General features: G+C 45.4%; 1 protein-coding gene across 2 annotated transcripts in view; it reads left to right on the top strand.

Moving 5' to 3' along the window:
* The window catches only part of LOC116945092 (CUB and sushi domain-containing protein 1-like), a 630,678-nt gene that overhangs the window by 264,221 nt on the left and 350,028 nt on the right, over positions 1-16,429 (top strand). For both annotated transcript variants that reach the window (XM_032959197.2, XM_032959196.2), the window contains exons 7-9: positions 4,274-4,351; positions 5,669-5,756; positions 6,530-6,654. In XM_032959197.2, coding sequence (XP_032815088.2) covers positions 4,274-4,351; positions 5,669-5,756; positions 6,530-6,654 — 291 coding nt within the window. The remainder of the gene's footprint in view (positions 1-4,273; positions 4,352-5,668; positions 5,757-6,529; positions 6,655-16,429) is intronic.

Raw genomic sequence — 16,429 nt, 5'->3', positions numbered from 1 at the left:
GCCATGGTTCGAGCCGATGCGGTTTAGGGTTGTGGTAATCGGAACTTAATGAGGAACCTGAGGCAGCGTGAGAACATCAGCAAATGGGGAGAAAAGTCGCCAGGCATGGTGTTGGACCCACCGCTTGTGCGGCAGGGTGGTGGCGCTGTGGTAACAATTGTGCCTCAAAGCAACAAGCCCCTGGGTTTGATTCCCAACCCGGGCGCCTTTCTACATGACACTTATACAGTATGTTCTCCACCTGTTCTGTACGGGTTTCCTCCGGGTTCACAGATTTCCTCCCATAGGTACAAAAAAAATGTGCCATGTCATTCGATGCTTAAAACTTTCCTGAAAATGACCCAATTGGGATTGCGCATCGGACTTATCACCACTTATTGTGAAAACATCACAGGAACCTCCTGAATAGCGGCCTTGAGACTTGGGGTGAGGCATTCCTGGGTAGACATAAACATAGCGTACTGATTAATAATAATCAATCATTACTATCCTTTATGCTGCGTCAGCTTTAATATGCGCATCGTGTGCGCCAATATAACTCGTTCCTTTTAGCTATGCGGGCTTTTTTTAAAAAAAATTCATATGAACAGCGTTGGGAGCGTTGCTCGGTGCACCGCACTGCAATGCAGGTGAGACTGCCGTCTGGCAGGGTGAAGACAGCAAAGATGTGGAGATGAGATCAGCTGATTGTGCAGGAGCAAGACGGATTGCGACATTGCGGGGGACGATGCGGGAGACAAAGTCAACAGGCCTCCACGCAGCAGTGGATTCGAGTTGATAATGATGAGGATAACAAGCTTGGGTAGTCTTCTTTGGTTCTTTCGGTAAAGTCACGTAGAATGATAATAAAATAATAAATTGATAAAATAAAATAACACAATAATATTTATTTTATCAATTTATTATTTTATTATCATTCTACGTGACTTTACCGAAAGAACCAAAGAAGATGAATCATTGCAGTCACGAAAGCTTTAAATCGAAATTTAAGCTTGGGTAGTGTTGTGGCAGAGCAGTTGACTCACAATTAGAAGCTTACAATTAACATTTCTTTATAGGGAATACATTCAAGCCATCATCCCTCTAGACCAGGGCTCGGCAAACAAAACAACAAGAAGAGCCATTTTTTTATATTTCTGATTCGGTGAAATAAAAATGCAATGCTGAATATTTCAAGAGCAGCAACGCGTGTGAATATGAATACGGTGGTTGCTTCATAAATAAACGTGACGAAGCGATGCTTAATGAGGCGCAGGTTGCTGATCCCTGGTCTAGACTCTGGGGTCTATAAAGTATTCTTGGTTCTTTCGGTAAAGTCACGTAGAAGGGAAACAATAAAATAATAAACATATATAAAACAATAACATTCTATGTGACTTTACCGAAAGAACCAAGAATGTGAATCCCTGCAGTCACGAAAGCTTTAAATCAAAGTCTATAAAGTACTTATAATGTTGTAGAAAATCAGCAGTGGTTGTCTTACAACAGGGCTGCCTACCAAATGAGGTGAGCATTGTCCCTGGGTCACTTGGGCTGGGAGACACTTAGATATTAACTGGAATGCATTCTCCATTTTTACATACCAAAGTGTTGTGACCGCTGATGACTGCGTGAGATATTTTGTTTTAAGAAATAAGCAAAACAGGGAGGATTGTTTTAAACACTTACCACGCTTACATTTGCTCTTATTGGACTGATATTTGTGTGCACACATCACCAAGTTAAAGTGTCTCTGTTTGCCTTGGAAAGAGTGTACTCTCAAGCCCCCCCTTCCCCCCCCGTATTGGATATCATTTCTAATTGGCCTTGTTGGCAGGGCATAGTTTTGCCTTGGCCTGTTCAGCCATTTGAGCAAATACTTCGTGTGTCGGGGGAACCAGTTGACATCTTGTTCTCGGGAAAGACACTGATAATGTGCTCCCCTGTATTTTTTGTACTGGTTTAAACAAAAAAAAATCCACGATTGAAAAAGTCGCGCCAACGGAGAGCGAGCGAGCATTGAGTTGTGTGTGCGAGTTTCCTAGGTCCCGTTCACCTCTGTTCACTCACCAGTAGGGTGAAACGATCACTGTGGGCAATTTGGACAATTTAATTAAAACATGTATTTCAATTTTTTTTTTTGGGGGGGGGGGTTTCCTCGTGCACTCACTCATTCGTTCTTTCAGTTTGGTTGGTTCTCTTCATTCACTCCCACTCTTTATCTCCCTGTTACAAACAAATCACGGAGATTACTTGAACATGTACCGAACGTTCTCGGGCACCCCTTGCTCTCGTATTATGTTTGAACCTTTTTTTTCATCCTCTAATTTTACATGTTATTCATTTACGACCATTAAATACCTCGTTGGTTGTGCAACATTTTTTTAAGGACCCTCTACTAATAATCTGCAATGTTGATTGTATTTTGTCTTCTGTTTTTGTTTGCTGCTGCTGCTGTGCTCACGCACGCCACGGATCTCCCTTGTAAACATAGACAGGAATCTGCCTTAACGGGGTCATCCGTGGAACGAATTAAATCAATTGGTGTTTTCAGGCCACGTGAACCACCCTTTGAGGGTCGGCTTGTACGTATGTACGCATGTTTAACTTATTTCGCGCCGTACGTTGCCAACCATGCAAATCGGAGGTGCAGCTTGCAGATGCAGAGACTTTTCCTGAGGGAGGCTTAGAAGCAGCAAAACCAGATGGTGGACAAAATATGTCAGGAAATTCAACAACGTCAAAGAATGGTAAATCTTGCTTTTCTAAGCGTGTGCAAGATACCACACGCCACATTATTTCAATATATTCATCTGCATGCTAATTCACTTATGAATTTGCAAGACTTTCCACTGCAAAATTTGTACCTCCTAGAACATATAATCCTAACTGCCTTTTCATAAATCGAGTCAGAGTGATTTCCTGCTCAAGTGATGATTGGAGGCATTGGCACCCATCTCTTGTTCACAGCCCTCCAAGAGCCAGTGATGGAAATTCCACATTCCTATGGCAGGGTGAGCCTTTCTACTGGACAACCGCTGTTGAATTACCCACAACGTGGTACCCATTTTGTTAACCCCTGAGGGGACAATGGGGCTGAGTCAAACCGGCGACCCAGGGTTTTGAACCTCGAAAACCTCTCGATTGCGATCCAACCTCGCCCGGTTGTGATAATGAGAAAGGAGAGCACAGAGTTATGCTGTGGCCAGCCTCGGGCAAGCAGACATATGCCAGCAGTAGTAATGAGAACGGAAGTGAGTTTATATATTTAAAAAAAAAACCTGCTGTCATTTGAAAAAAAACTATATTTTAACATTTGCCATGTCTCAGTCGGCCACATTTGGGAGGCATTTATGATAAAGTTTTTCTCTTTTCCCCCAAAATGTCATTACAATAGAATGTCTCATCAGGACTCTACTAAGCAATTGCATTTAATGCCGGTGTGTGGGTGTACACTGGGTCTTCGTGATACAACCTCTCACTGGCTGTTGTGGAAGATTGGGCCGGGTCGTGGCAAACTGGTAATGAGTGTGCAATCTGCTTTTCTCCCCGAGTCAAATCACCGTTAGCGTTATTGCCTAAATACGACAAACTATTGGTCCAGTTTTGCCGTTAGAATTCGAGCATTCATTTGTTTTTGTAAAAAAAAAAAATTAGGAGAAGAAAAATAACCTATTTTGCGTTTTCACTCAACCTAAACGATTATACTTTGCTGAGCAGAGCCATGAGTGGTGTGCGGTGATTGGAAAATAGTTAGGGCCTGGGAGGTTACAACTTCTAGTTCCGCTGCAGACCCATGGTTCGAGTCTATGATTTGACGTGGTTTTCAAGTGTGGTGACTTGATAATGGTCTGACCCCAGTTACCAATGACAGCATGACAACATAATCACGTTCAATTTGTTTCTGCACTTATCTCGGCTAAATTCCGGCTCTGAGAATTAAAGAAAAGGTATTGATTCTCACGTATCGAACATTATTTGAGGTGGGAAAGTATCAAAGGTAACTCCGATATTTGCTTCCTTGCGTGTATGTATGTTGAACTTCTTTCGTACCATACGTAGCCAACTGTGCTAATTGGAGGTTGGGGGGAGGTACAACATGAAGGGTTACATTGCAATAGATATGATGGACACTTTTTCTCATAACTTCATGCTGAGAGCACAATCAAGATCAAGTGATGGAGAAAGATAACATGTTTTTTTTTGTCGCTAAAGTATGCGATATTGAAGTTCTCCTTTGTCCATAATGATCGCTCATTATTGTGGTGCTTTGTTCCGTTTTGCTCTCTTTCAGTGAAAAAGGCGAAAGACCTGAAGTTCAGTGGTGTGAAGCTTTATCCTGGCAAGGATGGCGGACAAAAGTTCTCAATTCGTACGTTTGTATTCTAAACATTTCATGACGATGGCAACACAACATGTCCTTGTTAAGCACCCGATACATGCAAATTCGGATTTTTACGCCTCGATGCACGTTGTTGTGAACTGAAGAATATATTTTTTTAATGAGGTGAATTTGATCAATCATCGCCTACTTGCGCGCGGCATCTTCGGCTTTCAAGTCATGTCGTCTCCCTGTTCACGTCAGTATTGTTGGCAGCACTTAGCTTTGATCCTCACCCCCTGCGTATCGATAGTGAAATGTTAATGTGCCATTTTAATGAGGGACGACTGCTGTGTGGCGTTACCCTGGTGTGGTCTGGCACTGTTTTTTATGTTGGTTTTTTTGCTGCCTCGTCCAAGCTTGATAAATCGGACTTAAACAATGATTTTTTTTAGTGACTTGAGAAGTTTGTTTTATCTATTTTGCACTCACGTCGTGTGTTATTTTTGCGGTTGTTTGCTGTTGTAACTTTGCTGACGCCGTGCCCATACTAGACATCCGTGGAAAAAAAAAAGAGCTTCATAGCTCATCGGATTCCTCCTCAGGTCGAAACGGTTAGAGGTCAGACTCTCCATCAATTGACCCCTTTTGAGTTACCACACATTGAGCCTCATTTTTACCGGGATCTGAAGCTTCTGACCTTCCCATTGTGGGCCATGCGAGCCTACCCACAGTGCCACCTTGTGATCAATTATGACGAGAGGAGATCAATGCTTAATTTATGGTGTTCCGGAGGTCCGGAATGATATTATAGTTGTATTTTATCCATATGTTCATCGAATATTGTTTGAATATTAAATCGTCCTTTGACACATCACCTGGAACGCACATCACCTCGATTTAATCAGATCTGCAGTGCAGAAATATCTGTTGTTGTACCCTACCGCGCTGCAACGCCTATGCTCCTCACCTTCACCAACCCGCACTGGCCAGCGTAGCCAAAGAACCACTTGCGTGGGGATGCCTTCATTCAGCAGTGTTATGTACTGTATGTTGAAATTCTTTCACACCCTATGTAGCCAACCTTGTTCATCGGAGGTGCGGGGGAAGGACAACAAACTAACAACGATACAAATCAGCACGAAAGAAATTCGTTTTGAATCTAGAGCAGTGGATTGTACAATGCGCAAGTCTCCGTGATGCGTTCATGGTTCCATATCGCCGTGCTTCTTTTTTTTTTGCTGTTGCCACTTACCTGGAGGTTCACCGTCACCTGCGCAACTGCTGCAGGATCTCGTCGAGGGCAGGGAGTGGCGATGTGCTGTGGTGGGCGTGACGCCGTTGTGATCTCCTCTCTGTCTCTCACAGCCGGCGAGGGGGGACTCACACAGGCGTCAAACTCATGCGGAGACCCCGGAGACCTGGAACGTGGCACGAGAACCGGCTCCGATTTCAGGTGACGGGAGGGGCGGGGTGGGGTTGGGGGGTGGGGGGGCAGAGACTGATGGCCTAATGCTCGGCTCGCGACGCCGGGATCCGTTCGCCGCACATTGCCTTCGTGTGGGTGGCTTCAGGTTTGCCAATATTGGCCGAGATGGTAACGGCGATGTCCTGCTCTCGATTCCCGGCAGGCGCCTTTTGATTAAATGGGAGTTTTCAAGCCGGTCAATAATGAGTGCAAAAAAGGCAACTAATCAAAAACAACTCATCGTAAATTTGGTTTGACACTCAATTTTGGCTAATTCCACCTTTGATAAATTCAACTTTAATGCTGATTTTGCCACCTACCTCCTCCCTCGTACGACGTGCCGGCTCTGATAGGTGCTCACGAACAGCATTTGCCCCAGTATATATGTCTTTGCCTGTGTGCAGCCATGCGTGTGTTTATCTTTGTTTGAATGCGCTAGTGTAGCAGTTAGCGCGCTGCTGTGCTACAAACCTGGCCACCGAGTTTGATTTCTGCTCATGGCGAAAACCAGTGAACATTATCTGAACCAGTCCTGGGCCTCCCCTAGGTCGACTCACCCTCAAATGAGTACCTGGTATAGCGTGTAATCATCACCACCAGGGATACAAAGGCGGCCGAGTCTGGTGCTTTCCACCCAGCCTCTTGTGTGCCGGGCGAGGTGCTCGCTAACAGCACTTGCCCCAAAAGTCTGCTGAGGCTATACGGTGGACCCTTGTCTTTGTCTGAATGCACAACCGATTCTCGTGGCGATCCCCATGCAGGCTTGGAGCCACCATCCAGTTCACCTGCGACGAGGGATTCGTTCTGCTTGGATCGAAGAGCATCATCTGTCAGCGGGTGGCGGATGTGTTTGCATCCTGGAGCGACCAAAAGCCACAGTGTAAAGGTTCGTTCATTTAAGGCGTCAATATTCCAGTCAACGGGGCAGCTTTGGGCAACGCTCCCCCTTATGAACTTGGTGAATGTTTGTTCGCTTCTTGATGGCGGTAACCATGTTCAGTGGCTGCAAGCGTACGGTAACCGTTACACGCATTCGCTGGTGGGAGGGTGACGTTTGATAGTGCAATAAATGCGTTGGTTTTCATTCGTCGTCAAAAATAATCCCAGATTTGGAAATTTCTGAGTAACATAATAGGATTTCTGGACATGTGTTCATTTGAAATGGGCTACTAACAGTCAGAAAGTTGCTAATTGAAATCATGACGATCTGTTTGACTCAATTCATCATCTCACTGGGGTGAATAAAATGAGTTACCACTTTGTGAAACATCAACAGTGGTTGTCCTGTGTATGAATTGTTCCTGCCATAGGGATTCGGCAAAGTCACTACTTGGTCAGATGCAATGCTCGCTTGAATATCGAGCTTTGCCTATTTTGGTTATCTTTGCATCAAATCCTTTTGTGTTAGACTATAGCTAATCATGCTCGGTATTAAGTCATGCAGGGTGGAGTATGAATGACTTACCCTGCACAGCTGCGAGAGCTCTGTGGATGGTTATTGTTTATCATGTGTGTTCATATAAGCATCAAGGGGCAAAATACTTGCATCGTGGAAGGATTTGTCTGGACATGATAAGCATCTCTGTTAGAGACTCTGTCTCCATGTAAGCTGTGACATTCTGGAAATAATAGTGTCAGTTCACTGCCTTGTGATCGTGTTCCATTGTGTTCCATTCCCGGCCATGGCTAACATCAGTGGCAGGTGATATCTGAACTGGTCCTGAGCGATCCCAATGTATTTTTTTCTACGAGGTAAGGCCCTCTGAGCTATGTAGCTCTTTGTTCAGAAGCGACCTGGCCACAAATGACAGCTCAACGAAAGTGGCTTATCACGTGTAAATGTATTGCAGCCAAATACTCCAAACGCATGTTGATTCTAAATATAGAGGGAAACATCGGAGGACCCGGAGAAAAGTCCACGTGACCATGAGGAGAGACATGCAAATTACAAATAGACAGGCGTCAGGGTCGGGATCGAACCCACGACTTCCTGCATACCAGCGAGGTAATTAACATCTCGCCACTACGGCATCATCAACCACGCACTCATCAACATTAGTCATCCGGCAAAGGTTAATTGAGTTTCAAGTCTCTGGCTTGTTTTGTATGCGGGAGGAAGCCAGAGTGCCCGGAGGCAATTCGCCATGTGGGAGAAGACACCACTCACATCCCTTGGGCTACCTCATAGCCCTGAGCAGTTGAGAGACTCAGTAATCTCTGTGTAATCCACCAACCTGCAGGCGTGCACCACCACGCTCAGCACATTTAATCTCAATGAGCTCTGCTGTGGTTAAATTAATGGAATTTCATCGACTGATTGATTGATTTATAATATACCAAGCCTGTTGGTGCACTCTCTACAGAAGGAGATGTATGGGCCATTAAACGGCTACATTTGTCTGCGATGTCCGTACAATGTCCTCTTCTTTTGCTAATAGAATGGCATTAAAAAGATTGGCCTATCCTTGCCACGCTGACAATTGTCTCAACACTTTGGTCAGAAATTAGACCCTAATGGCTCATCAACAACCCCATCTCGGTGTCACTTAAATGCTTTTCTCAGTCACCCACCAACCTCCATGCTACACACTTGCCCAACCTATGGCAACCTCTTAATATGTCTACAATGCCTTCTGCCTTTGCTCTGTTCATAATGTTTCAGTTCCTTAGCTATTCCTGCGATTGATGTCCGAATGTCCTCACTTCAAATGCCAGAATCCTCTTTCCTGATTTCGTGCTAAAGCCCAGCACTCTGACCAATGGGAGCAATGGGCATTGCTCCTTCCTCGGGTCCCCGTCTCCGAACACTAACCCTAATCTCTGGATTCTTCCAACATTAATCGTATTCTGAACGTCCAAGTCGCTTACCCTGTGCTCTCATGGAAATTCCTGGTATCCACTCTCATGCAACTTGCATTCATTTCTTAAACAACCTCTTCTAAAAAACAACACACAGGGGGCCTTCCTTGGCAAATATGGTCATACGCTCTATCAGTCTCTCCCCATGCCTCTATCTCTCTCGCCAGCTCTCAAAAAGGTTGCCGTGTTTTCAAGGCCCGTTAATTTTAACTGAACACTGCCTTAACTCTATGCTGTTCGTTCGCCCACGCTTTCCGCATGATAACGGCCGTGGTCCGAAGATTCGAGGCTTACGTGACACATACGCTCAGATCACTACGCAGCTTAAAATGATTTGTAGGATATATACGACGGCAGGTTACGCCACCCTTGAAGGAGAGAATGTTGTCTGAGAGGTGGACCCCTCAGCTGGTTAATTTAAATTCACATACTTAATATATTAATAGTACACGGTTGATTTCGTATTTTGTTGTATGTTTATTAAAACCACCTGTGTATACCACTTGTACAGCACTCGACTCACAGCCAGAGCCTTACGAGTTCCAATCCCGGTCAGGGATGCGACTGGTCCCATCACCCTTCTGGCAGGTCGATAAAAAAACCAAGTACCACTTTCGAGACATCACAATGGTGGTTGTACTGTCGGGAAGCTTGCCCTTAACGTGGAATTTTCACCACAGACCCGGGACTATATAAAATAGTGTTAAAGTAGGGAGGCCCTTTAACGTTGCCTCGTTTGACTGTTGAGTTTATTTGATTTGTCATGCGGATGTCGGTTCCGTTTAGCAAGCTTGCCCGGCTATTTTGCGAGGGATACCCATGGCTGCGTGAGCACAGCAGCAGCAACAAAACAAATACATAACACCAACATTGCAGAGAATGAGTGGTGGAGTCCTTATTGCACAGCCAACAAACGATGTATTTGACGGTTGCGAAGGAAACGCACGCGAATAAAAACAATGGTTCAAATATAATATGAGAGCGAGAGGTTGCCATAAAAGGTTAGGTGAAGGTGGAAGTATGGCTCTGTGTTTTGGTTTGGAAAAAAAAGAAACTAATTTGGGAGACAAAAAAATAAATGAAAATTCTAAAACTAGTTTTTTATATTCCCAGGTAAGGCCCACTTCGCTATGTAGCTCTTTTTTCACAAACGACCTGGCCACAAATGATAGCTCAAACAAAGTGGCTTGCCATATGGAAATGTATCGCAGCCAAATGCTCACAATGTATGTTGAATCTAAATGTAGAGGGAAAAACCCGAGGACCTAGGAGAAAAATCCACGTGACCACGGGGAGAACATGCAGACTCCAAATATACATCGGGTGTCGGGAGCGTCGAACCCCACGATATCCTGTATTCCAGGCGAGGTCATTAAAGCTGTACTTGAAGGGGAAGGGCATTCCAGAAACGTGGTGAAGTGGTATGTTGTTTTGACCGCTTATGGGTTAACCGCCTCTTAATGTGGCCATCTGTGAATCATGAAATGTGGCCAGGTTTCACGTGATCAAATATTCAAAATTGTAAAGGGTGGCTTCGGAATTGCAATCAAGGTCACTCACTCTTCCAAAGGTCTCGTTCAAAAAATGTTTTGCCTGTGGCAATGTTTACATTCTCTTAATTGTTGCTTTTGCAAAAACATATATATAACTCGTGTGATTCTAAACAAGTGGGATACATGTTGTAAGTGAATTGCCCTTAGATTAATTATTCATTACTCTTGGATGCATATGAGGGATGTAATAATTTACATCGGTTTGTCCATCCGCTGCTGGATGATTACCTCTCATTGATTGAAGCGTGGTACAGGCCCCATTTAAATGTCACCACTGCTTCCATCTCGGCGTGATGCTTGAGTCTTATTTAAATGCATTACAGGCAGGTGCTGCCTATCAGGTTCACTACTTTACAACGCAAGTGTTTGCTATTTAAATTTAAGCAAAATTTAAGCAACACAACAGAAATAGTAAAAAACAATCATAAAAAAGCGATAGCCTTACAAAACTATACTTTTTATTTTACCAGGTCTGGTCCACTGCGCTATGTAGCTCTTTTTCAGAAGGGGCCTGGCCACAAATGATAGCTCAACAAAGTGGCTTAACATGTGGAAATGTACAGCAGCCAAATAATGAAAATGCATGTTAATTTTAGATGTGGTGGGATAAACTGGCGGACCCGGAGAAGAATTCACGCAATCACGGGGAGAACATGCAAACTCCAAATATACAGCAGCAGGCGTCAGGTTCAGGATCGAACACCACAACCTCCTGTATACCAGGCGAGGGAGTTAACATCTCCTAGACACCGTGATGATGATGAGAGAGAGACACGCAAACTCCAAATATACAGCAGCAGGCGTCAGGTTCAGGATCGAACAACACAACCTCCTGTATACCAGGCGAGGGAGTTAACATCTCCTAGACACCGTGATGATGATGAGAGAGAGACACGCAAACTCCAAATATACAGCAGCAGGCGTCAGGTTCAGGATCGAACACCACAACCTCCTGTATACCAGGCGAGGGAGTTAACATCTCCTAGACACCGTGATGATGATGAGAGAGAGACACGCAAACTCCAAATATACAGCAGCAGGCGTCAGGTTCAGGATCGAACAACACAACCTCCTGTATACCAGGCGAGGGAGTTAACATCTCCTAGACACCGTGATGATGATGAGAGAGAGACACGCAAACTCCAAATATACAGCAGCAGGCGTCAGGTTCAGGATCGAACAACACAACCTCCTGTATACCAGGCGAGGGAGTTAACATCTCCTAGACACCGTGATGATGACGAGAGAGAGACACGCAAACTCCAAATATACAGCAGCAGGCGTCAGGTTCAGGATCGAACACCGCAACCTCATGTATACCAGGCGAGGGAGTTAACATCTCCTAGCCACTGCAGCGCCTTAAAGCACATGTAAGGCAAACTGTACCTTCATCTCCAGCCCTGGTCAAGACAAATCGAGAGAGAGAGATATATGTCTAAGCATGGGGGATGCATGGGTGGGGGGCACAAGAGTGGAAACGAGGCGATAGACGGAGAAAGGACAGGGCAAGGGTGGTTGGCGAGGCGCCAGCAACGACGGAGAAAGGAATCCGGCAGAGGGCGAATCAGCCTCGCGCTGAAGTGTCTCGCGCATGGCACGCTCCGTACTCAGATTGTAAAAGCTGTGGCGTTGCTCTCCAACACACCGGTGTGCTGTGCTCGTAACGAATCGGCACGTTCTGTTTACGTGACAAACCTTACTAATTGGCTGCGTCGGGTGGTGGCGGGTTTAACGACACATTTATATATTTACACGATCCCCCCCCCCCCCAAAAAAAAAAACCTTGCTATTCTCAAAGTTGCTGCTGTTGATGATTAAAAGGGCGGTGCAGCTCGTAACGCACGCAGAGTGTTTCACAGACACGCGTGATCGTGACTCTTGAGGCGGCGGAGAACGCCAGTCAAACGATGCGAGGCCTTGACGTTTCTCTTCACATTTGGGAGAACACCGAAGTCTGCTGCTGCTGCTGCTGATGTCCAGCCGGAATGGCATTCCAGACGGCTGGGGGAGGAGGGTGGCTGCCACAGAGAAATGAAACCTGGCAAGCGACGGTCCTGGTCCATCGGTAAAGACAACGCCCAAGACACGTAGCCCACCGTCTAGCCTTCAAGGGACTGCTTGGGGGCAAGTGCTGTTAGCGAGCAACCTGTGAAGGAGCGGCGAGTTGCGGAGTTGCTGTAGTGCGGTGGGGTGGGGGGGCAGAAGGTGAAAAAGAGCAAAAGGCTTTCGTGGATATCGCCACTGTCGGCAACGTGGACACGAGACTGGCGAACGGATGAAATGAATAGTCTTCGACTGCTGCAGATTACAATGAGGTGCGTGCTTTGAAGGAGCAGCAGCAGGAGGAGGAGGAGGAGGCAAGTGTCTTTGCGCGGCAGGCTTGGCAAGGAAACGCAGCTTTTGCTTTGGCGCGCGATGTGAAGAGAGGTGAGAAGCAGAAGAGACTGTTGGGGGAGACAGACCTCGTCAGTTGCCATAGCGGAAGAGGAGCTGCCTGACAGATGGACTAATTGCGAGAATTGGCGAGGGCATCGACCACTGCAGTGCGGTTAGAAGGTCGGGAGGGCAAAGGGAGGGAACGGGGCAACGATGGGAGAGAGAGAGAGAGGGGTGAGGAAGAGTGGCCGTGGGAGGTGGCTAAGCACGTAAACTCTGCCTTTTGTTTTTTTTTGTCTTCATAAACGAGGATGTCACTACTAAGCCAACTGCGTTCATGCTCGACTTGTCGTAAATTAGGGCTTCGTGAACGTATCGTTTCACACTCGTTTGTGCTCTCAAAAAATCACGACCTCGGCGTGCAAAAAACGCACGCCTGTTTTAATGGAGGCAAATACAGTGGCGTTTTATGCGCATTCATTCACTCGTCCATTGATTGGGTAATTTATATTAATTAAATGCCTTTGTGGATGAGTTCCTTAATGCTGTCCATCGGGTTTACATTATAATCAGTGTAAAATACTCACTTGTTTAACAGCATGTATTGTATTTTGATTTAAAGCTTTCGTGACTGCAGTAATTCATATTCTTAGTTTTTTCGGTAAAGTCACGTTGAAGAGAAACAACAAAATAATAAAATATATATAAAACAATAAAAAAATCTCACGACGTTTCGACCATAACTCAAACGGTCATCTTCAGGTGTGCTGAAAAAAATCTCACGACGTTTCGACCATAACTCAAACGGTCATCTTCAGCACACCTGAAGATGACCGTTTGAGTTATGGTCGAAACGTCGTGAGAATTTTTTATTGTTTTATATATAGCATGTATTGTCTTTGCGCTGCACCCACAATGCTTTTCTTTTGTCGGTTCAAAATTTGTAAAGCTTGCAAGTTCAGTGCCAGTCAACGGTTACTGTGTCTGGTTTCAGCAAAACGAGTAAACGTGCAACGTTGGGCCCAACGTTGGCCCAACGTTGGGACAACGTCTCCGAAGGACCTTTCTGAAAGTCGACCTCGGCCATCGTTTGGGCGAAGCTGCTCTCTCCCACGGCAATGTGGAATTTTGATTGCAGGGCTGAGGAGATTAGCCGTATACCCCGAGCTCATTTTAGTACGGGAACACTGACTTTGAACTTGATGAAAATGAACTGAGTAAATTAAATACACGATGTGCGAGAACAGGTTTTCCCCGTGGCTGTCCTGTTACGCCAGATTCAATGAGCTACCCCACCAGTTCAGAGTGATGTCTGAACTGATACTGGGCCTCCCCTAGGTCGACTCCGCCACAAATGAGTACAGCGCCTGGTGAAATGGGTAAACATCGCCACTAGTGAGACGAAGGCGACCTTGAGCGTGGTACCGACCACCCATGCCCCCCCTTTCGTGTGCCGTACCGGCCTTCATAGGTGCACGCTAACAGCACTTGCCCCAGCAGTCTTTTTAAGGCTATAAGGGAGATATCTTGTCTGTGCGTGTGTGTGTGTGTGTAAATATACGTGTGACGGAGCGATGAGATTAGTTCATGTGCAGGAGTGAGATGGATTGTGGCGTTGTGGGACCGTGAACGATGGGAACAGTGTGGGGAGGCTTTACTCGGCAGCGGTGTGAATCAAAGTGCACCGCTGAGTTTGGGCATTTTAAATCGGGTGAGGCCCGTCGAGCGTAAGAAGTTATTTTTTTCTCAAATGGCAAACCGGCCAAATCAGCCGATATGGTATGAAGTAGATACGTAAGACTCCGTGACTTCATTTACAAGAGTAAGCAATCGTCCACCAGGTTGCGTACCTGTCAACCCCTTATCGGTGCCTACCTTATTACAGACCAATTTAGACCTTATTGATCACCCCGTGCCCTTATAGATCTCAACGTTCATCCTGCAAAGTCCCATCACAAGGGAGAAACGCAAACAAATTAACAAAAAATGTTTTGCCTCTATTGAAACGGCCTTACACCGTATAGACCTGAAAACTCAATTTATCTGTTCAAGAACACGGATAAACCGTATGGGTTGACAGGTATGAGGTTGTCACGGTCCACATTTTAACCACAACATTGCACACAGTGCTAAAGTTGGGAATACGGCCACGTGGCTAGCAGGTCTTACTACCGCCGGAACAATTATCCTATTATTTCACGAGTCACAATAACTACAGTGAGGGAAAAAAAGTAATTGATCCCCTGCTGATTTTGTACGTTTAACCACTGACAAAGAAATGATCAGTCTATAATTAAAATGGTAGGTTTATTTGAACAGTGAGAGACAGAATAACAACAACAAAATCCAGAAAAACGCATGTCAAAAATGTTATGAATTGATTTGCATTTTAATGAGGGAAATACGTATTTGACCCCCTCTCAATCAGAAAGATTTCTGGCTCCCAGGTGTCTTTTATACAGGTAACGAGCTGAGATTAGGCGCACAATCTTAAAGGGAGTGCTCCTAATCTCAGCTTGTTACCTGTATAAAAGACACCTGTCCACAGAAGCAATCAATCAATCAGATTCCAAACTCTCCACCATGGCCAAGACCAAAGAGCTCTCCAAGGATGTCAGGGACAAGATTGTAGACCTACACAAGGCTGGAATGGGCTACAAGACCATTGCCAAGCAGCTTGGTGAGAAGGTGACAAAAGTTGGTGCGATTATTCGCAAATGGAAGAAACACAAAATAACTGTCAATCTCCCTCGGCCTGGGGCTCCATGCAAGATCTCACCTCGTGGAGTTGCAATGATCATGAGAACGGTGAAGAATCATCCCAGAACTACACGGGAGGATGATCTCAAGGCAGCTGGGACCATAGTCACCAAGAAAACAATTGGTAACACACTACGCCGTGAAGGACTGAAATGCTGCAGCGCCCGCAAGGTCCCCCTGCTCAAGAAAGCACATGCCCGTCTGAAGTTTGCCAATGAACATCTGAATGATTCAGAGGACAACTGGGTGAAAGTGTTGTGGTCAGATGAGACCAAAATGGCGCTCTTTGGTATAAACTCAACTCGCCGTGTTTGGAGAAGGAGGAATGCTGCCTATGACCCCAAGAATACCATCCCCACCGTCAAACATGGAGGTAGAAACATTATGCTTTTGGGGTGTTTTTCTGCTAAGGGGACAAGACAACTTCACCGCATCAAAGGGACGATGGACGGTGCCATGTACTGTCAAATCTTGGGTGAGAACCTCCTTCCCTCAGCCAGGGCATTGAAAATGGGTCGTGGATGGATATTCCAGCATGACAATGACCCGAAACACACGGCCAAGGCAACAAAGGAGTGGCTCAAGAAGAAGCACATTAAGGTCCTGGAGTGGCCTAGCCAGGCTCCAGACCTTAATCCCATAGAAAATCTGTGGAGGAAGCTGAAGGTTCGAGTTGCCAAACGTCAGCCTCGAAACCTTAATGACTTGGAGAAGATCTGCAAATAGGAGTGGGACAAAATCCCTCCTGAGATGTGTGCAAACCTGGTGGCCAACTACAAGAAACGTCTGACCTCTGTGATTGCCAACAAGGGTTTTGCCACCAAGTACTAAGTCATGTTTTGCAGAGGGGTCAAATACTCATTAAAATGCAAATCAATTTATAACATTTTTGACATGCGTTTTTCTGGATTTTTTGGTTGTTATTCTGTCTCTCACTGTTCAAATAAACCTACCATTAAAATTATAGACTGATCATTTCTTTGTCAGTGGGCAAACGTACAAAATCAGCAGGGGATCAAATACTTTTTTCCCTCATTGTATGAGTATCATTGTTGGCTCTTCATTAAGAGAAAAGTGATGGACTGCATTTATTGTATTTCGACTTCCTGTGAG

The sequence above is a fragment of the Petromyzon marinus genome, chromosome 23, assembly GCF_048934315.1.
Source record: "Petromyzon marinus isolate PM22_M1 ecotype Great Lakes invasive population chromosome 23, UKy_Petmar_22M1.pri1.0, whole genome shotgun sequence".
Lineage (NCBI taxonomy): Eukaryota > Metazoa > Chordata > Hyperoartia > Petromyzontiformes > Petromyzontidae > Petromyzon > Petromyzon marinus.
This window is presented reverse-complemented; position numbering and strand designations above follow the sequence as displayed.